Below are 21,194 nucleotides of genomic sequence, written 5' to 3'. Positions count from 1 at the left end.
TGGAGGCGCGTCGTCGACCGGTCCGTGATCACGTTGCCGCAGTTCTGGTTCGCGCCGTTGGCGTAGGCGCTCGACGAGCCGTTGCGGAGCGCCGCCGAGGCGCCGAACTGCATCTTCCCGTCGCGGCCGAGCTGGCTCACGTTGTTCTGGCGCAGGGGGAAGCGCGAGTCGTTGCCCTCGTGGGACATGATGTGCTGCATCGTTGCGTTGTGCGGCGCCGGAGAGCTTTCGGGATCCGCAACGACAAGGGCAGCGTCGGCTCGGCCCACGGCAGCATCACCGCGGACTGCCGCAAAGGAGAGCGCATCGACGCCGCCGCCGACGACGCCGTCCGCCTCCGCCGCCGACGCCGCCGTCCGCCTCCGCGGCCGTCCGCCTCCGCGCCGCCTGCGATGCTCCTGCCGAACCACATGGACCCGAACGCGGTGCCGCACGAGGCGCTCGCGCAGCGGCAGCGCGTCTTCCAGACGGGCGTCTTCATCTGCCTCATGCTCCTGCTCATGGACCCGCGGGACCCGCGGCGCGAGCAGGAGGCCGCCGTCGCGCGCGCGCGGGCCGAGGCCGAGGCCGCGGCGCTGCGGCGGCAGCGGGCGCCGACGTGGCTCGACGGCGCCGTCGGCGGCGGCGCGCGGCGGCCGCAGAACGTGACGGGCTTGTACCGCGGGTCGTGGAGCTTCGGCAACGGGACGGCGCCGGCGGACAACCGGGAGGCCCGCCTCGGCGGCGACACGGGCCGCGCCGTCGTGCAGATGGACATGTTCCGCCTCGAGGAGCTCGAGTCCATCTCGCTCGTCCGCGCGTTGGTGTCGCTGTCGGCGCCGCCCGGCGGCGCGCGCGGCCGCCGCGACATCTTCGCGTCGGCCTTCGGCGTCTACTTCCACGGCGCGCGCACCGCGGCGCTCCTCGGCAACGTCGGCGAGCCCACGGAGGCCGGCGTCGACCTCGAGCGGCGGAACGCGTCCGGTCGGAACGCGACCGCGGGCGCCGCGGCGCCGGGAAGCGACCGCGGCCGGGCGGGCCGGCGGCGCCGCGACGGCCCCCCGCGCAAGGACGGCGCGCGGCGCCGCGACGGCCCGCGCGCCGGCCCGCGCGCCGCCGCCGACGAGCCCCCCGGCCGCGGCGACGCCGGCGGCGCCGGCCACCGGCGCCTCGCGGCGCGCCTCCGCCGCGACCACCCGCGCCTCGCGGACGCCGTCGACGACGACACGCTCGCGGCGGCCCTCGACAACCTGCGCCGGCGCCTCGGCGACAGGGCGCGCACGGTCGTGTCGTCGCGGCCGTTGCCCGACGCGTTCTTCGCCGACGACCACGCGTACGACCTCGTGCTCGCGCGGGAGTCCACGAAGAAGGACGCCGAGGCCAAGGACCCGTCGGCGTCCACGGTCGTGTCCCGGGCCGACGCCCTGCCGCCGCGCACGCCCCTGCGCCTGCCCCCGGACGCGGCGTTCGCCTACCCGAGCTCGCCGTTCACGTCGACGCTCTGGCGCGACGGCAAGTGCGCGCTCCACGTGGACCTCGTCGCGTCCGACGACAAGGCGGCGAAGAGGGCCATCCGGCACTACCGCAAGTCGACGCCCTTCGTGACGACGCTCGCGGGCGTCGTGCGGTCGCCGGGCTGCGGCTTCCGCCTCGACGTCGAGGCGACGGCGACGCGCGTCGCCTGGGACGCGGCGCGGAGCCAGGGCGCGTGGTACTCGACGCTCATGACCGCCGTCTGCCTCGCGCAGATCTTCGCCCTCTTCAAGCAGGTCCACTTCTGCCGGACGCAGACCGTCGCGGCGCGCGTGTCGCTGCTGTCCGTGTCCATGCAGGCGCTGCTGGACGCGGTGCTCTGCGTCGCGAACCTGTTGCTGTGCGCGGCGGTGAACGCGCTCTTCGCGTCCTTCGCCACGGTCGCCTTCTTCAAGCTCGTCGTCTTCTGCGTCGTCGAGATGCGTTATCTGCTATTGGTCTTCCAGGCGCACGACCCCCAGCGGTCGCTGAGCGACGGCTGGGGCGCGCGCCGCGAGCTCGCGTACCTCCACGCGCGCTTCTACGGCGCCCTCTTCGCGGCGCTGCTCGTCCTCTACGCCGCGCGCGACGACGCGCGCGTCGTCGTCGTCGCCGCGTACTCGTTCTGGGTGCCGCAGATTTTCCGCAACGCGAAGCTCAACGCGCGCGAGCCCGTCTGCGACGCCTACCTCTACGGCATGGCCGCGAGCCGCCTGCTCCTGCCGCTCTACTGCCTCTGCGACCCGGACGGCCTGCCCCGCGTGCTCGTCGTGCCGTCGCCGGGCGCGCCGACCTACGGCGCGAGGGCGGCCTTCGCGCTGGTGCTCGTGGCCTGGCAGGGCGTCCAGGTCGGGCTGTTGAAGCTCCAGCAGCACTACGGCGCGCGCTGCTTCGTGCCCGCGGCGCTGATCCCGAAGCCCTACGACTACCGGCGGCCCATCGCGCACCTCGTCAAGGGCGACGACGCGAACCTCGAGTGCCCCATCTGCATGGGCGACGTCGCCTGCGACGGGGCGCACCACCTCGTGACGCCCTGCGACCACGTCTTCCACGACGTCTGCCTGGGCCAGTGGATGGACCTGAAGACGGAGTGCCCGGTGTGCCGCGCGCAGCTCCCGCCGGTCGACGCGGGCGACGACGACGGCGCGGGGGCGGGCGGCGATTCGCCGCCGAACCCGTAAGCGTCTACTTTGTTTTGGCGCGCCCTCACCCTTGTGACCCGAACCTGTGGCGAGAAATCGCTGAAAACGACGTCGCTCTCCGGGCACACAACATCCTCCGTTAAAACAGCCGCGTCTCCCGCCTCCCCCGCGCGCGGATCTTGCCGTCGGCGAGGGTCGCCTCGGAGAGGGAGTGGTCGAGGGCGTCGGCCTGCTCGTCGTGGTGGACGAGGCCGTCGACGGCGAGCGCGCGGTCGCGGCGCGGCGTCCAGGAGCGGACCTTGGCGCCCTGGGCCGCCTGGCGCCAGCCGTGGCGCGCCTCGCGGACCCACTTGTCGCCGGCGTCGTCGCCGGCGGCGTCGCCGACGCCCCAGAGCGCCTCGAGGGCCTTGGCGGCGCGCGCGTTGAGCGCGGCCTTCTTCTGCTCCTGGTCGAAGTGGTCGACCGCGCGCTCGAGGTCGTCGAGCTTCACGGCGCCGTCGCGGTAGTCCGCGTGCTTCCGCAGGTTCGCGAGCTTGTCGTCGCAGAGCCAGTGGACGAGGTCGCGCCGCGGCCCGGAGAGGTGCGTCTGGATCTGGAGCAGCGTGAGGACGCCGTCGCGCGCGAAGCGCGCGAGCACGCTCCGCACGGGCGGCGGCGTGCGCTCGCGGACGGGCGCCGCGGCGAGCGCCGCGGCCTCGGCGCGCGCCGCGTCCTCGGCGGCCTCCGCGCGCGCGGCGGCCTCGGCCTTGCGCCGCCGCCTACGGGACCGGAGGCGCCGGATCTTCGACGGCGTCTCGATGCGGAAGGGCTCGGGCCGGGGCGGGCCGCTGACCCGCGGGCCGATGGTCGGCAGTTTCACGGTCCCGAGGGGCCGGATCGCGAAGGCGCAGGACGCGCTGTGGCCCGCGATGGAGTCCTCGGGCACCTCGACGTGCGCCGCGGTCGCCTCGGTCAGCGCGAGCGACGCGGCCGACTGCTTGACGGCCGGCGTCGCCGCGCGCGCGCAGGCCGCGCAGAGCCGCGTGCCCACGAGCTCGCGCACGTCGTCGGCGCCGCCGCACCACGCGCACGCGCGCGCGACGGCGCCCGCGGACGCCTCCGACGCCTCGGAGACCTTCGTCCGCACGTCGAAGCGCACGGACTTGGGCCGCGTCGTCGACGGCCGGCTGTCGACGCCCGTGGGCGGGCGGCTCGCGGCGCCGGCGTCGCCCTCGACGCGCGTCGACGGCCGGCTGTCCGAGGGCGCGTCGCCGCGCGACGACCGCGCGGGCCGCGCGTCGTCCTCGAACCGCGTCGACGGGCGGCTGTCGGGGACGGCGTCGCCCCGCGACGACCGGCCGGGCCGCGCGTCGTCCTCGAAGCGCGTCGACGGGCGGCTGTCCGCGGGCATGTCGTTTTCGAAGCGCGTCGTCGACGGCCGGCTGTCGCCCGACTCGCGCGAGAGGCGCTGGCTCGGTCGATCGCCCGACTCGCGCGAGAGGCGCTGGCTCGGTCGATTGCCGGACTCGCGCGAGAGGCGCTGGCCCGGTCGATCGCCCGGCTCCCGCGGGTGCTCGCCCGACTCCCGCGACGCCCGCGGCGTCCGGGCTTCGCGCGACGCCCGCCGGCTGCCGCGCTTCGGCGCCGCGAAGTCGGCCGCGCCGAAGCGGACGTCCGCCGCGTCGCCGCGCCGCCGCGCGCGCTCCTCGCCCGCGGTGACGCGCGCGAGGCGCTCGAGGCGCAGGGCCGTGCCGCAGGTCGGCGGCCGCGCGTCGCGCTGCTTCGACGGCGAGGACGCCGCCTCCGGCCCCGCCGCGGCCGGCGGCGGCGCCTCCTCGTCGCCGCCGCCGCCGGGCCGCAGGAAGCCGCAGCCCTCGAGCCGCGCGCGCGCGGGCAGCGACAGCGTGCCCCGGTCGCGCTGGCGCCGCTGCCTCCGCGCCCAGGCGCCGAGGCCCGCGAACTCGCCGCCGACGTCGCCCACGGCGAAGGTCCCGTGGGCCTGGCGGTAGCGCAAGAGGAGCTTGAAAAAGCGCTGCCACTCCTCGCCGAGCTGGTAGCTGTGCTCCTTGTGCACCTGGATGTTCGCCTTGCGCCACGACGGCGCGACGCCGCCCCGGGGCTGCTTGTTTTTTTTGCGGGCGCCCATGGGCTTTTTAGGGCAGGGCTAGCGCCATGCCGCTCTCCCTAGTCCAACTAGGGATCCCAGTAGGGCTAGGTGCGACGACGTCGACGCCCGCGAGCTGGGGCCCACCCGAGGGCCAATCGCAGCGCCTGAGGGTGCCCGGCGACTCAGGCCAGCACGAGGAGCACGCGCGACGGGCTGCCCATGGGTGTCATGCGCGACATCCATCATCCAGGCCTTCATCCTCTGCGTAAAAATACCCCAGGCGAACGCGGTCCAGATCGGCCGCCTCTGTTGTGACGCCCGGGGATTGAAGCACCAGCGACGTGCTTGGCGGCGTCCTTCGCGTGTGGGGAGCGCGTCAGAGGGGCCGTTTGCGCGGCGGAGCCTCACGGGTGGACGGCGGACGACGTGGTGCAGCACGCGCGGGCAAAAACGCGGTCGTCTAAGCTGCTTCGGCGCTTCGGCGACCGAGTTTTTGCCCGCAACGCTCTTCTGCGCGCCTGCCGAGGCGGTCGCGCTCCCGCCGACGGTCTTAGGATCGGCCCGGGCCGCAACTGACTTGGCGGGCCGCAGAAGCCATCACTAGTCGTCGCCGCTCCGTGGGGCCGCGCGCGGAACGCCCGATCGGACGACAGGGGAGCCGCCGACCCGCCGCCGCGCCTCCCGAGCGCCTCCCCGACCCGCTCCGCCCCGCAGGTTACCATGAAGGCTGTCGCGTACCTCATCCTCGCCGCGGCGTCGGTGAGCGCGTTCGTCGCGCCCAAGCACATGCCCTCGTCGCTCGTCGCTCAGACGACGGACTCACTCGTCGCGCTCGAGGCGTGCCGGCGGAACACGAAGAAGGAGAAGCGTCAGCGCAACCAGGTCAGGATCAGTGTCCTCGAGACTCTGGATGCGCGCGCGCCACAACCCTCAAATCCCTTGCAAACATTCCTCCCCGCGTCGCAGGAGAACATGCGGAAGTTCAAGCGTGGCGCGGCGCCGGCCCAGCGGGGCGCGGGCGGCAAGAAGAAGAGCTTGAGCCGCAAGAAGTTGACGCTCAAGGCCCAGTCGTGCGCAACTCAGCGTCCTGCAGCCGTGACGACTTTCGAGAGGTTTTTGACCGGGAAACAACGAAAATGCTTCGTAGGGCCAAGGAGAAGGGGCGCGAGGCCACGTTCATGTCCAAGCTGTTCCTCGCTACGGGCGGCGTCCAGCAGGAGACGCTCGACCTCGGCGTGCTCTAGAGCGAGCAGCCTTCGGACGGCGCGAGGCGCCGCGCCCGCGCGACCGTCGCGCGATCCCCCGATAACACGTGTACCTCGGAAGTTCCCAGCTGGCCCGAGTCGGGTGGCGGACTCCGGCGGCGCGTCCGGGGCTGGGCGCGACACAGTACGGCTCCGGTGGGCACCTACGACGTCCCCGGCTGCTACGGCAACACCCGGGGCCGGGCGTATCCACGGACTTATCCACGGCAACATCCCCCTCCTAAAAAAGCTCTGCGTCTGAAACGCCGGGGGCTGCGTCTGAACAGGCGAAGTCGTTCCGCATCCATGGCGCGTCGGTGGTCGCTGGCGTTCGCCGTCGCCCTCGGCGCGGCGCCCACCGGGGGCGCGTACCTCGAGGGCTGCGGCCTCGCGGTCTGGGCGGCGGGCGACGAGGGCGCGTCGTGCACGACGACCTGCGCCGGGCACCACAACGCCACCTGCGACGCCGACGCGCTCGCGCTCGCGGCGGACGAGGACGTCTTCGCCGCCGTCAACGTCACCTGCGACGCGACGGAGGCCAAGGACGCCGACTTCGCGCCCTTCTTCAACGCCAACGGCGCGTGTTCGCCCATGGCCGACGGCGGCGCCTACAGCTGCGGCGCGACGCCCAAGGGGTCGAAGCGGCGCGTCTGCGCCTGCTGCACCGGCGGCGCGGCGCCGTCGAAGGCCCCGAGCGCGCCGCCGACGGCCATGGGCACCTACGCGCCCACCGCGCCGTCCGGCGCGCCGTCCTACGCGCCCACCGCGCCGTCCGCTTCGCCGTCGTACGCGCCGACCGCGCCGACGGCGAGCCCGTCCTACGGCCCCACGGTGACCCCGACGAGCGCCGCGCCGACGCACGTCCCCGTCCCGGCGCCGTCGCGGTCGCCGACGACGCACCTGCGGCCCACGGTCTACGTCACGCCCGAGCCCACGGTCAAGTGCGCGGCGATCGGCTGGCTCCTGGGCGCGGCCGCCGAGTCCTGCAGCGAGACCTGCGCGCGGGACCACAGAGCCTGCCACGACGACGAGGCCGACGCCGCGCGGGACCGCGTCGACGAGTGGGGCGAGGTCGCGGCGATGGTCGCGGCGCGCGGCGGCGACGCGTGCGCGGGCGGCTGGGTCAACGGCAACGCCATGGCGCCCTACGTGAACACGAACAACGGCAACTGCTTCGGCCGGGGGCCCGACGCCGCCGTCGCGGGCTTCTGCGGCCTCGCGGCCGAGGCGAAGCGGCGGCTGTGCCCGTGCTGCTCGTCGGGCTTCGCGCCGAGCCCCGAGCCGACGAAGCGCGAGCGGCCGGACTGGCAGGGCTTCCCCGAGGAGCCGCAGGAGGACGACGACGACGACGACTCGTCCTACAACTCGCGCGCGGGCATCCTGTCCTCGGGCGCGCAGGCCGGCGCGGGCGTCGCCGGCGTCGCGCTGACCATCTTCGCCATCTACAAGCTCCTCAAGTGCCACCACATGGGCCTCGAGAACACGGGCATCTTCAAGGAGAAGTACCGCCGCTCCTCCTTCTCCAAGAAGGAGGTCGGCGCGCCCTCGAAGGTCGCGTCCGTCTTCGAGGAGGACCGCCGGCGCACGGGCGTCGCCGTCGTCATCGAGGACAAGGCGCCGGCCTACGCCGACTCGGGCTTCTCCTGATGGAGCGGCGCGTGCGGGGGCGGTAACGACGCGCGAGCGCGGGGACGAGTCCGGGCGGCGCCGGGCGATGGCTCCACGGGCTTCTTTTCGAGCGCCGCGGATCTGTGGCAGAGGAGCATGGAGCCCGAGAAGCTGTCTTAAAACGCCATGGACTCCTCGCACCTCCAGTCGTCGACGACCATCCAATACTCGGCCATCACCGACGACGCCCTCCCGACGTACGAGGTCGAAGGCAAGTGGCTCGTCGCCTGCGAGGCCATCACGACCGTCGTGTCGCGGGCCTGGGAGTTCGCTTTGCCGCTGGCCCTCCTGGGCGTCTGGGGCGGCGACGAGCTGTCCCTGCGGGCGCCCGCGGCGCTGGCGCTGGCCGTGACGCTCGCGACGACCCTCTTCTCGCCGCGCATCGGCAAATGGGCCGACGGACAGGACCGCCTCTTCGCCGCGCGCGTGTCGCGCGCGTTCCAGGTCGCGGGGACGGCCTGCAGCGTCGGCGCCGTGCTGAGCATGGCGTCGGAGGACACGGCGGGCTTCCGGAACTGGCTCGCGCTGGCGCTCGGCGGCGCGTCCGTCGAGGCGCTCGGCGGCGTCGTCACGCGCGGCGGGCCGAAGAAGGACTGGGCGCCCGCGCTCTTCGAGGGGGAGGCGCTGGGCGGCGCGCTGTCGAAGACGACGGTGGCCCTGTCGAACGCGGCCCAGGTCGGCGAGATTCTAGGGCCGTTTCTGGGCGCGACGGCGATCTCGTCCCTCGGGCCCGTCGTCGGCGCGGGCGTCGTCGGGGGCCTCGCGGCGGCCGGCGAGCTCCCCGCGCAGCTCATCCTCGACGGCCTCTACCGCCGGAACGCGGCGCTGCGGACGCCGCCGCCGCCGGAAGACGCGGCCGCGGAACACGGCGGCGGCGCGTGGGCGCGGTGCTGGCGCCAGCCGGGCGGCACGGCGCTGCTGACGGGGTCCTTCGGCTGCCTCTTCTTCACGGCGCTCGCCCCCCACGGCCCCGTGCTCACGGCCTTCCTCGCGACGCGCGGCGTCGACCCGCGGGCCATCGCCGTCTTCCGGACGCTCGGCGCCTTCGCGGGCATCGGCGGCATCTACGCGTTCGGGAAAGCGGCCGACGGCGTCGCGAAGCGGGCCGGCGACGCGCCCGGCGCCCAGGCGGCCGCGCGCGTCGTCGCCCTGCGGTCCGCGTCCTTTTGGGCCCTCGGCTTCCAGTGCTGCGCCGCCGTCGGGGCCGCCGCGGCGCTCGCCGCGGCCTACGGGCCCGGCGCGGTCCCGGGGCTCGCCGCGTTCATGGCGGCCGTCGTGCTGAGCCGCGCGGGGCTCTACGCCTACGACGTGGGCTACCTCGAGCTCCAGCAGCTGCTGGTCGACGAGCGCGACCGCGGCGCCTGCCAGGGCGTCGAGGCGGCGCTCTGCGGCGGCAACGAGCTGCTGCTCGCGCTCGTGACGCTCTGCTTCTTCCACGACCCGCGCGACTTCGGCGCGCTCGCGGCGCTGAGCGCGCTCTTCGTCGGCCTCGCGCTCGCGCTCTTCGCCGCCTGGGCCGCGCTCTACCACGTCCACGACCACGACCACGGCCGCGGCGACCACCCCCACGAGCACACGCCCCAGCAGGCCAAGGCCCTCGACGAGAGCGGCGCGAAGCGCCACGTCCACGTCCACCGCGCGGACCACGGCGCCCACGACCACGGCCACGGCCACCACGACCACGGCCACGACCGCGCCTAGGCCCCGGTAACTCCGCCGCGTTAGGCCGCGTCCTCCTCCTGCGCGACGCGCGCGCCCTTGGCCACGAGCTCCGTCGCGGGTTTCGGCGGCTCCGCGCGCTGCGCGAGGATCCAGTCGTAGGTGCCCATGCCGAGGACCGCGAGGTAGGCGTGGAACGCGAAGAGGCTCGCGTACGCGAGGAAGATGCACAGCGACGCGACGCCGCACGCGCCGAAGAGGACGATCGCCGCCGCGTGGAGCGAGCCTCGACAGCTCGCGACGACGAAGGCGCAGGCGCCTAAAAGGGTGCGTCGTTTTCGAACACTCTCTCGAAGCTCCCGGGACGCCGGGTGCCCGCCGGCGGCGACCGCGTACTGGGCCGTGCCGAACGCCGCGACGGCGAAGAAGGGCACGTAGTTGGAGCGGCCGACGCTCACGTTGAGCCAGGTGCAGAAGTGGTCCAGGCCCGCGACGACGCTCTTGTGCTCGCGGCAGTAGCGCGCCTTCGTCCACCGCTCCGTCTCCGGCAGGAACTTCGAGAAGCAGCTCGGCTCCGTCGGCGGGTGCGTCTCGAGGAAGAGCCAGCAGCAGAGGCCCACGCAGACGCAGAACGCGTGCGGGAGCACGGCGTAGGCCAGCGCGCCCTCGTCGCACCGCTTGCGCTGCCGCAGTAGGACGAAGCTCACCAGGCCGTAGAACAGGCCCGTCGCCAGCGCGTTGCCGACCCACGACGCGACCTGGTTCGTCGTCAAGGGCCGGTCGAAGCCGACGCGCCGCGGCGGCTTCGCCGCGCTCATCGGCGCGACGAGACGTCGCGGTGGCGCTCCAACAGGGCGGCCTGAAGGACGGCCAGACTTTTTAAAAACCATACTTGAAGGCATGTTGAAGCGCCCCACGCCGTGGTGCGGAAGAGCGTCCGATCGCCACAGCAGAACCGAGGACACACAACTGTACATTAGAGGGGCAGCCTCGCGTCGTGGCCGTGGTCCGCCGGGTAGAAGCACCGCTCGACGCCGAAGAGCGCGGCGCCGTGGAGGTAGATGCCGAGGAGCATGGCGTGGGCGATCTGGGACACATCGGAGTCGAAGACGCAGAAGCAGGAGCCGACGAAGCCCGTGTACCAGTGGTGGAAGTGCGCGGCCGTGTCCCCGGGGGCCACGACGAGCAGCCCGTGCCCGCCGACGACGAACGCCGCGAGGCCGAGCGCCTGGGCCGCGGAGAAGGGCGCGTCGCCCGGCGCCCGGGTCGCGTTCCGCGCGGCGGCGAGCGCGAGGTGGTTCGCCAGCAGGCCGCCGACGATGGACGCCGTGAACGCCATGAGCGCGAGCGTGTGCACGTTGCCTGCGCCGAGGGCCCCGTCCGCCGGGGGAAGGAGGAAACGGGTTTTCGCGGGACGCCGGCGCCGCGCGCACGCAGTCGCGCGTGAGCTCGATGTTCGCGTGGCGCAGGAGCTCGAAGAGGACGCCGTAGCCGAAGGTGAAGAACGCGAGCCACGCGAAGAAGACAAAGGGGTCCGCCGCGACGCGCGCGCCGACGCGGCCGGCGAGGAAGAGCAGCCCGCTCAGCACGCACATGCGCAGCAGGTCCTCCTTGTGCGTCGCGGCGTGCTTCTCGTTCATCTTCCAGCCGCGCCTCGCGGCGACGGCGCGCTGCGCGCCGTAGAGCGCGACGTTGACACCGAGCCAGGCGACGAGGCCCTCGACCGTCGCGTAGGGCGACAGGTAGGCCGGCAGGTCCTGGCGGTCCGCCGTGTACACGCCCTCCCTGAGCAGGGCCCAGCTCAGCGGCGCCACGTAGACGGCCAGCAGCGAGAAGAAGGTGCGCGGCACGGGCGTCGCGGCGTCGGCGCCGCTCGCCGTCGTCTCCAGCGTCGACTTCGGGCTGCCGCTCATGAGCGCGTCGTCCTCGTCGGCGACGGGCGACTCGGGCAGCATCTCTCGTCTCGCTGGCGCCGATGATTCAGCTCTAGTAGCACATCATGCAATTGACATCATGCCCATTTTCTTGTGGCAATTTTGGGGAAGCGCAATGGAACGCTCTGCTGGGATTTAGTGCTATTTGCCGCCGCGCTGTGACGACCACGAGCCATGGTTCGCGTGCTCGACCTGCTGCCCGAAGATGTCGAGGCGCTGGGCTTCGACGAGGTCTCGGAGAGCGAGGTCTCCGAGGAGTCGTCCAGCGTCGAGCTCGGCACCGTCGTGCACGCGGACGCGCCGCGCGACGCGGACGCGCCGCGCGTCGCGCGGCGCGCCGCGGTGCGGCAGACGACGGACCCGCGCGAGCTGCAAGAGGCCATCGCCGCGTCGCGCGCCGAGGCCGCGCGCGCGGCGGCCGTCCGGCGGACGACGGACGCGGACGAGCTCGCGGCGGCCAAGGCCGAGTCCGCGGCCTACGAGGCGTCCAAGGAGGCCGAGCAGCGGCGCCGGCGGTTCCGCGCGGAGGACGCCGCGGCGGACCGGAGCCGGGGCCTCGCGGCGCTCAACGCGCGGACGCTCGAGGCCGTCGCCGCCGCGCTCGCGAGCGACGGCGGCGGCCGCGACTGCACGCGCGCGCTCGAGCGCGTCCTCGGCGACTACGCGCGCGACGCGCGGCGCCTCGACGCCGCGCGGCGCGCCGCGGACCCCTACGCCGCGTCGCTCGGGGACGACGCGCCGCGCGCGGCGGGGGCGCCGGCCGAGGACCGGCGCCGGCGGCGCGACCGGCGGCGCGACGCCGCGGGCTGCGGCGGCGGCGAGATCCTGCGGCTCGGGTTCCGCGCCTTCGGCGGCGCGCGGCGGCGGCGGCGGCGCCTGCCGGACCCGCCGGGAGTGGCGACGCTCCGCACGGGCCGGGACCTGCTCGCGGCGCGCCTCGCGGCGCACGGCAAGCGCATCTTCGACGTGAGAGGCGACGGCGCGTGCCAGTTCCGCGCCGTCGCCCACGGCCTCTGGGGCACGGAGAGCCACCACGCGCTCGTGCGGCGCCAGGCGCTCGCCGCGCTCGACGCGCGGCGCCCGCCGTTCCACGACTGCGAGGTCTACGCGTCCAACGCGGACGGCGATTTGTGCACGCTCGACGTCGGCGACGACGTCGAAGCCTACCTCCGCGCGCTCGCCGACGACCGCTCCTGGGGCGACCAGAACACGCTCCAGGCCTGCGCCGACGCGTTCCGCTGCCGCGTGCTCCTCGTCACGACGCACGCGGACAACTTCGAGCTCCGCATCGAGCCCGCGGACGACCGCGCCGCCGTCTCCGAGATCTGGGTCGGCTTCCACTCGGAGTGCCACTACGTCGCGGCCGTCGACGTGGCTTAAATAAACACCTGAGGCTTGCGCAAGGAGGCTGCAAGGTGCCTTCACACTTACCTTCACGACCAACTTCGCTGTGCGGCTCGCCGAAGGCTCGAGCTCTCGAGACTGACTGCGCCGCCGGCGTCCAAGGACCAGCCGCCACCGCCAACGCCGCCGCCGGCGCCCAAGGACACAGCGTCATCATGGCCACGGACAACAAGTACGACCGCCAGCTGCGGCTCTGGGGCGCGAACGGCCAGCGCGCGCTCGCCGAGAGCCACGTGCTGCTGCTCGGCGCGGGCCCCGCGGGCACGGAGACGCTCAAGAACCTCGTGCTGCCCGGCGTCGGGCGCTTCACGGTCGTCGACGGCGCGACGGTGAGTGAGGCGGACCTGGGCAACAACTTCTTCGTGCGGCCCGAGGACGTGGGCCGGCCGCGCGCGGCGGCGACGGCCGAGCTCCTCAAGGAGCTCAACCCCGACGTCGAGGGCTTCCACCGCGTCGCCCGGCCCGAGGAGGTCGTCGCGGCGGAGCCCGACTTCGTCGCGAGCGGCTTTTCCCTGGTCATCGCCGCGCAGCTCGAGCCCGCGGCGCTCCAGGCGCTCGGCGAGCGCTGCTGGGCGAACAACGTGCCGCTCATCGCGATCCGCGCCTACGGCCTTTTGGGCGTCGTGCGGCTCCAGGTGCGGCGCCTCGAGGTCGTCGAGTCGAAGCCGGACAACGTCGCCTGGGACCTCCGGTTGGCGGCGCCGTTCCCCGAGCTCGAGGCCGCGGCCGACGCGCTCGATCTCGACGGCATGGCCGACGCGGACCACGCGCACGCGCCCTACGTGCTCGTGCTCGCGAAGCTCGCCAAGGCCTGGCGCGTGAGCCACGGCGGCGCGTCGCCGAAGACGCGCGCGGAGAAGGACGAGTTCCGGGCGCTGGTCGCGGGCGCCGCGCGAGAGCTGCCGTCGAAGGTGCCGGAAATGAACATCGAGGAGGCGTCCAACGAGGCGTACCGCTGCTGGGCGGACCCCCGCGAGCTGCCCTGGGAGGCCCAGGCCTGGATCGACGACGCCCGGGCCGCGCCGGACGCGCCGTCCGAGGGCCGCCGCGGCTCCGTCGGCTCCGAGGCCGCGCCCGCCGCGCCGCCGTCGGCGACGCACGTCGCCGTCGCGAGCGTCGCCGCCTTCATGGACGCCCACGGCGGCCTGCCGCCGTTGAGCGGCGCCGTGCCGGACATGCACGCGGACACGGCGTCCTTCGTGGCCCTCCAGAAGCTCTACGCGGCGCGCGCGGACGCCGACCGCGCGGCGTGCCTCGCGATCTTCGCCGCGAAGCTCGCCGAGGCGACGGGCGCGCCGCCGACGGCCGACGAGGCCGCGGCGCTCGCCCTCGTCTGCAAGCACGTCCGCGACGTCAAGCTCGTCGCGACGCGGTCGCTCGCGGACGAGCTCGCCGCGCCGAATTTAGGCGAGGCCGCGACGGCGCTCTTCGAGACGGACGACGCGCGCGAGAAGGCCCAGGCGCCCGTGGTCTGGTACGCGGCGCTCCGCGCGGCGGACCGCTTCTTCGTCAAGCGCGGCGCGTGGCCGGGCGCGGACGGCGCGGACCTCGCGGCGGACGCCGCCGCCGTCGCGGACGAGCTCCGCGCCTTCGTCACGGAGGCCGACTGCGCCGACGCCTTCGACGGCGTCCTCTCCGAGGCCCACGCCAAGGAGATCGCGCGCTTCGGCGCCGCGGAGCTCCACGCGATCGCCGCCGTCGTCGGCGGCGTCGCGAGCCAGGAGGCCGTCAAGGTCCTCGCCAAGCAGTACACGCCCATCGACCACACCTACCTCTTCAACGGCATCGCCGCCACCGCCGCCATCATCGACGTCTAGGGCGGTAAGGGGCCGGACAGCGCGGTGCGGGGCGGCGGGTGCTCGCTGGGACCCCGTCTTCCACCCGCGGCCTCGAGGTCGCGCCCTGCAGCGGTGGTGCAGGTTGGTGCCTAGCCTGGGGAAAGGGGCGGAGGCCTCGGTCGCGTTCGCGTTCGCGTTCGCCTCGGGGGCCGCCCAAGTGGCCGCCCATTCGACTTCAACGACGCCAACGAGGGCTTGGGAATGGGTGGACACTGATCACGGCAGTCGCCATTGCAGTTATCCCACGATTCCCACGCACCGTCGCTCTCTGTACACTATGCGCATTCAAGCCGGTGCAAAAGTGCAGCCAGCGGCGCTCACGACGGTCGTGAGGCTCGTCGAGGAGCGCGCGGCCGCGAAGAGCCAGCAGCCCGCCGCGGAGAGCCGCGGCGACGCCGGCGCCGCAACCAAAGGCAGCAAGCACTGGGCCAAGCTCAAGCGCAAGTCGACGCGGGCCCAGATCACGTCGACTTTTCGCGCGCTCATCGGACACGACGCGGAGCACGAGGCGGCGCACCGCTTCAAGGAGAAGGTCGGCTTCGCCTGCCTCGAGCACGCGATGCTCGTCGGCGAGAACTGCCTGTCGCGCGCGGCGGACGCGCTGCGCCTCAAGCGGCTCGCCAGGGCGCGGGAGGCGCCGCGGCGCGCGGGCCTCCTCGCGCGGCTCTTCCGCCGCCGCGCCGCCGCGCCGGCGGCGTCGGCCGTCGGCGGCGCTCGCGCGCTCTACTTCGAGCCCGCGTCCGTCGACGCGTTGGTCTCCGCGCTGCCCGGCGTCGGCTTCGAGCTCACCAAGGGCCTGCGCGTCGTCGTGCCGGCCTGCGGCCTCTACCTCGTGTCCCACATGTGCCACGCGGACTGGCGGCGGGCCGGCCGCGAGTGGGCCGAGACGCGGCGGCCGTCGACGACGCTCCTCTTCTATCTCGCGGCGCTCTGCGACGCCCTCGACGCCCTCGTCCACGCCGTCGTCGTCGTCGCCCACGCCGACTACTGCCGCGGCGGCCACGTCGTCTCCCACCACGCACTCCACGACCTCGAGTCCCTCGGCGTCCAGCTCGCGTTCGCCGCCTTCTGCTGCGCGGTCCTCGGCGAGGTCCTCTCCAAGAACGCCGCCGCGCGCCGCAAGGCGAAGGCGCGCTAAGCATCTATCGTTTCTCCCATGGCGCACGCACGAAAACCTTCAGCGTGAAGTTTTCAAGGAGCCTTCGAGGCTCGCCCAAAAAGCCACAACGGCAAGGGTGGCGCACTCGGTGGCGCTCGTCATCGTCTGCGCCGCAGCCTCGCGCGCCTCGCGACGCATTACGCCAGGACAATGGCGGCGTCACGCGTCGTCTCCGAGAGCACGGCGGTCTGGCTTGTGCTGCTCAACGTCACGCTCTACGCCGTGTGCTACCAGCTCCAGCGCCCGGTCGAGCCCTTCCTCGTCAAGAGCCTCAGCGAGGGCGCCGACGGCGCGGAGGTCGCCAGGACCTACGGCCGACTCCAGTCCTTCTTCTCCTTCGTGCAGACCATCGGCAGCCCCGTCGTCGGCGCGCTGCTCGACGCCGTCGGCGCGCGCGCGTGCTCCGTCGTCGTCTTCGCGGCGTCGGCCGCGTCCTACGGCGCGCTGGCCTCGGCGACGTCCGTGCGGCACCTCTTCCTGTCCAAGCTCGCGGCGGCGCTGCAGCACGGCTTCCTCGTCGCGCAAGCCTGCGTCGCGAGCGCGACGGCGTCCGGCGACCCGGCGGCGCGCGCGGCGGCGCTCGGCCGGCTCACGACGGCCTACACGATCGGCGCGACGATCGGCCCGACGCTCGGCGGCTGGTTCGGCGCGCGCGGGGACCTCTACCGCGGCGCGCGCCTCGCCGTCGCCGGGAGCCTGCTCTCGGCGGCGCTCTCGCTCCTCCTCCCCGGCGCGGCGGCGGCGCCCGCGGGCGCGACGGCGGGCGGCCGCGCGTCGCTGGCGAAGACGCTGGAGATCGCGCGGCGGCCGGCCGTGCGGCCGCTCCTCGCCGTCAAGGTCGTCGGCTCCGTCGCGGCGTCGATGCACTCCACGGCGGCGCCGCTCGTGCTCACGCAGCGCGTCGGCCTCGACGCCTCCGCTCTGGGCCTGTCCATGTCCGCGTCGTCCGTCGCCGTCGCGGCGCTCGGCGCCTTCGCGATGGCGCCGCTCGTCGCGCGCGTCGGCGCGCCCGGCTGCGCGAGGCTCGGGCTCGCGGTCCGCGGCGCGCTCGTCCTCGCGCTCGGCGGTTTGTTCGCGGCGGCCATCGCGGCCGGGTCCGCGGGCCCGGGCCTCGCGGCCGCCGTCGTCGGCGCCTCCGTCTGCCACGCGTGCGCGGCGCACGTCTTGGCGACGTCGCTGACGACGCAGACCACGGGCCTCGCGCGGCGTCCTGTGGCGATGACGATTTCGAGAGATTTTGACGGGGAAGAACAATGAGACATCGCCACCGTCGTGCTTCGTAGGCCTCGTGAAGCCCTCCGAGCAAGGCAGCCTCATGGGACTTGAACACGGCTTGTTCAGCGGCGCGCGCGTCGTCGCGCCGCTCCTCGCGACGACGATCCTGAGCTACGGCGGCGTGGTCGCCGTTGCTCTTTGCTGCGCGACCATCGACGCCTTACTGGTCCTGGCGCTGTCCGCCGCGCCGCCGCCCGCCGCCGCCGACGCGGCGGAGGAGAAGGACAAGGAGACGTAGAATACGAGGCGACTTAAATAGCGAAAACCTACTAGGGCGACGACGGGCTTCGCGCGGCCGCGCGCTTCCGGCGGCGGAGCGCGGCGACGGCGACGGAGAGGACGGCGACGCCGGCCGCGGCGGCGGCGAACTGGCCGCGGAGCGCGGCGTCGGCGGCGGGCTCCGCGGGCTTTGACGTCGGGAAGGCGCTCAGCGACAGGGGCCGGCGCCGGGGCTTCTCGTCGCGGCCGGCGAGGTCGACGACGAGCGGCGGCGCGAACCAGAGCCTTCGCCCGAGGACGGCGCGGCCGTCGTGGCCGAGCTTGCGCCAGGACGCGTCCGTGCGCGCGCGCGCGAGGTGCGTCTGCGGCGGCAGGCCCGGCGGCTGGGCCCGCTCCGGCGCCGCGCCCCAGCCGCCGTCGACGGCGACGCCCGCCACGAGCCAGGCCTTGCCGCGGTCGCCGCATTTCGCGCGCGCGGCGGCGAGGTCGAGGCGCGCAAGTCGCACGGCGCCGGCGTTGGCGCCGAGCGCGTCGGCGACGTCGCCGAGGCCCCAGCGCGCGGGCGACGGCGCCGCGTCGGCGCCGCGGCCCGCCGCCGACGCCGCGAGCGCCTCGGCGCCGCGGCACGTCGCCGCTCGGGCCGCGGCGGCGTCGTAGCAGCCCCAGAACGTCTCCTGGCCGTCGACGGCCAGCGCGCCGCCGACGGCGAAGGCCGCGACGAGCTCCGCGGCGCCGCGGCGCGCGGCCGTCGCGACGACGTCGTCCGGCGCGTCGCCGCGGCCGCCGTCGCCGCAGGCGAGGTTCGGGTCCGGCGCGCGCGCGTGGCCCTCGGTCCAATACGCATAGGGCTCGGCGACGTCCAGAGCCAGCAGGGCGAGCCGCACGTTGCGCGGCACGTGGCCGCCGTCGTCGCCCGCGGCGGCCGGGTCGAAGAGCGCGCCGTCGCCGCCGAAGAGCCGCGGCGGGCCCGCCTTGGCGTTGGACGTCTCGACCAGCACCATGAAGCAGCGGTTCGACGCGTCGTCGTAGGACGCGGTCCGCGCCCGGTCGTAGCCCGGCGCGGCGCAGCCGCCGGGGACGGCGAGCGGCTTGTCCCACGAGGCCGCGTAGGCCCAGTCCTCCATGCCGCCGTGGACGGGGTAGACGATGGAGTTCATGCGGCTGTGGCGGTAGGGCTTGCCCCCGTCGAAGGCGCCGCCGACGGCGGCCATGGCCGCGGCGACGGCCCGTTGCGACGCGTCGTCGGGCGAGATGTCCGCGTCCGCGGCGGCCCGGAGGTCCCGCGCGTGGTCGTCGTCGCCCGGGCCCCGCAGGAGCCGCCGCCCGCGGGCGCCGTGGGCCCCGCGGGGCACGCGGACCCTGGGCGCCGCGACGCCCGCGGCGCCCGGCGGCGGCGGCCGGTTGTGGCTCGGCGCGCCCCACTCGTAGGCGATGGCCTCCATGCCGCCGTGGAAGGTCACGCCGACCTGGAAGACGTGGCGCCGGAAGAGCTCGTTGACGACGCGGCCCGTCGCGGACTTGGCGCACGCGGACGGCGCCGTGTCGATCGCGAAGTCGCCTGGGCAGCAAAAGGGTGATTCAACGTCGCTTCAACGTGAGTGTTCCGCGCGCGCGCGTTCCGGAAAAAGCATCCACGCTTCGAGACTGTTCCGAGAGATGATCGCTCGTCCAAAAGTCAGCCGAAACGAGTGGAAAACGGCAGAGATCGGAGCCTTTGAAGTTGGGAATTTCGCTCTCTTTTGCTGCCCTAGAAGTCGCGGTTCGTGTCGACCTTGACCTCGGACCGGCTCGCGTGCGCGAAGCCCCAGGGGTTCGTCATGGGCATGGCGTAGAGGACCCGCTTCCGCGCCAGGAGACCGAGCCAGCGGAGCCGCGCGGCGCCCGCCGCGCCCGCGCCGAGGCTCGCGCGCTCGCCGGGGCCCGCCGCCGCGCACCGCTCCGGGTCGATGACGCCGTCGGCCGCGCAGGACGCGCCGACGGCGAGGAGCCGCAGGAACGCGAAGGTCGACAGCGGGCCGACGCGCTCGTCGCCGTGGAGCGCGCCGCTCAGGAAGACCTCCGCGCGCGCGCTCGCGTTCGACCGCGGCGCCGCGCCCCCGCCGCGCTCGCCCGCGGCCGTGCCCGCGCCGCGCGCCGCCGCGGGCAGGCTCCCAAAGTCGGACACGACGACGACGACGTGCTCGCAGCTCCGGTGCTTCGACCCGCAGGTCCCCGCGACGCCCGCGCCGTACTGGCCCCGGTAGGCGTCCGACGCGAGGAAGACGCGCACGAAGCGCGGGTGGGCTTTGGCCAGCGCCTGGATGTCGTCGTACATGCGGTCGTAGGACACGTCGGCGTAGCGCTTGCCCCGGGACGTCGCCAGGAGGTCGCCCAGGCCCAGGAGGGCCGCCAGCCGCAGCCAGAGGGCCGCCATCGCTTCGCCTGCGATTGCACGCTTTTGCGGACGACGATGTCCTCGTGCGCGCGCCTCTAGATGCCGCCGAAGAAGGACGCGGAGGTCGACTACAAGATCGCCTGCCACCACACGCTGTCGGCCGACGGCACGGTGCTCAACAACGACGAGCCGGCGCCGCCCGAGTTCATCGCGTGGCACGAGGCGAAGACGTCGCTGCGCGCGCCGTCCGGGGCCGCGACCTGGAAGCTGAGCGAGGTGAACCTCTTCTTCCTCTCCGGCGGCGCCATCGCGCCGGCTAAATAAGACCCATGGCCGCGCTGAGGTGGGCCGCCGTCGCCCTCGGCGGCGCGCCCTTCGCGGTGTCCGTCTACGCGCTGCGCGGCGCGTGCGCGGCGGCCGCGGCGCCGGAGACGTTGCGCGCGGCGGCCTGCGAGGCCTACGCGGACTGGCCCGTCGTGGCCCTCAACCTCGTCTACTGGCCCACGTTCTGCCTGCTCTTCTGGGTCCACTCGCTCGCGGCGCGGTCGACGTGGCTCATCGACCCGTACTGGACGCTCATCCCGCTCTACGTCTACGGCTACTACGCGAGCCACCCGCTCGCGTGCGCCGCCGGGCCGCGCCAGCTCCTGGCGGCGGCGCTCCTCGGCGCCTGGAGCCTGCGGCTGAGCGGCAACTACTGGCGCCGCGAGCGCTACACGCCGGGCGCGCGCGAGGACTGGCGCTTCGCCGACGTCCGCGCGGGATTCAACGTCGCTTCAATGTGATGGTGCCGCGCGCGATTGGTCCAGCGAAAGGATCCACGCGTCGAGAGCGCTCCGAGAGATGATCGCTCGTCCAAGCATGAGCCGAAACGAGTGGAAAGCGACCGAGATCGGAGCCTTTGAAGTTGGGAATGTCGCACTCGGTTCCCGCCCAGGCCGACCTCCGCGCGGAGCTCGGCTGGCTCTGGTACCCCCTGTCCCTGCCCGTGGCCTACGGGTCCCAGCAGGGCATGCTCCTCGGCCTCACGCTCCCGCTCCGGGCGCTCTTCCTGCCCCGCGCGGGCGCGCCGCCGGCCGCCGCGGGCCTCGGCGCGGCCGACGCGGCCGCCGCGGCCCTCGCGGTCCTCGGCCTCGAGGTCGCGCGCCGCGCCGACGCGGCCCTCGCGGCCTTCGCGGCCACGCGCAAGCCCGGCGACGTCCTCGACGCGGGCCTCTGGCGCGCGTCGCGCCACCCGAACCACCTCGGCGAGCAGCTCTTCTGGGTCGGCTTCGCGGGGCTCGCGCTCGCGCACCGCGGCGCGTGGGACCCCTGCTGCCTCGGCTTCCTCCTGAACCACGTCCCGGACACGCTCGCGACGCTGCCGCTCATCGACGCGCGCATGGCCAGCGACACGAAACGCGTCCGCAACTTCCTCAAGTACGAGGCCGCCGTGCCGCTCATCTACCCCACGCCCGCGTCGATCGCCCGCGCCTTCCGCGGCGCCAAGGCCGACTGACCGCCGGCGAACGCGCGCTTTTTTCCGATCGTAGTGTTACCTCGATCCGGTGGCGGGCGCGAGTTCGGCTCGGCCCGCGGTGGGGCGCCGCGGCGGCTTGGCGAGGCCGTCGGCGCGGGGCAGCGACGCCGCGCTGAACGCGGCGTCGGGACCCCCCCGGGGGTACATATCTCTCAGAGGGGGGGTGGGGGGGGGGGGGGGGG

At 74.2% G+C, this 21,194-nt stretch overlaps 3 protein-coding genes across 3 annotated transcripts; all 3 read left to right on the top strand.

Annotated features, from left to right (window-relative positions):
• Nucleotides 1-392: 392 nt before the first annotated feature.
• On the top strand, nt 393-9,332 carry AURANDRAFT_71361 (hypothetical protein; the record flags this gene model as incomplete). Its single annotated transcript, XM_009037525.1, has 7 exons — nt 393-2,588; nt 3,524-4,213; nt 5,434-5,601; nt 5,686-5,789; nt 5,867-5,908; nt 6,251-7,562; nt 7,779-9,332. 7 exons carry the CDS (start codon nt 393-395, stop codon nt 9,330-9,332), a joined length of 6,066 nt encoding a protein of 2,021 aa, XP_009035773.1.
• A 2,004-nt stretch (nt 9,333-11,336) lies between these two features.
• AURANDRAFT_71360 (hypothetical protein) lies at nt 11,337-14,467 on the top strand (the record flags this gene model as incomplete). Its single annotated transcript, XM_009037526.1, has 2 exons — nt 11,337-12,595; nt 12,691-14,467. The coding sequence occupies 2 exons, from the start codon at nt 11,399-11,401 to the stop codon at nt 14,443-14,445; spliced, it is 2,952 nt and encodes a 983-aa protein (XP_009035774.1).
• A 4,276-nt stretch (nt 14,468-18,743) lies between these two features.
• Nucleotides 18,744-20,513, top strand: AURANDRAFT_69760 (hypothetical protein; the record flags this gene model as incomplete). Its single annotated transcript, XM_009037527.1, has 3 exons — nt 18,744-19,025; nt 19,087-20,245; nt 20,437-20,513. Coding segments are annotated over 2 exons (498 nt in total), but the record flags the coding sequence as incomplete, so codon positions are not given.
• Between the last annotated feature and the right edge of the window lie 681 nt (nt 20,514-21,194).

Source organism: Aureococcus anophagefferens (genome assembly GCF_000186865.1).
Source record: "Aureococcus anophagefferens unplaced genomic scaffold AURANscaffold_6, whole genome shotgun sequence".
In the NCBI taxonomy this organism is placed as follows: domain Eukaryota; class Pelagophyceae; order Pelagomonadales; family Pelagomonadaceae; genus Aureococcus; species Aureococcus anophagefferens.
This window is presented reverse-complemented; position numbering and strand designations above follow the sequence as displayed.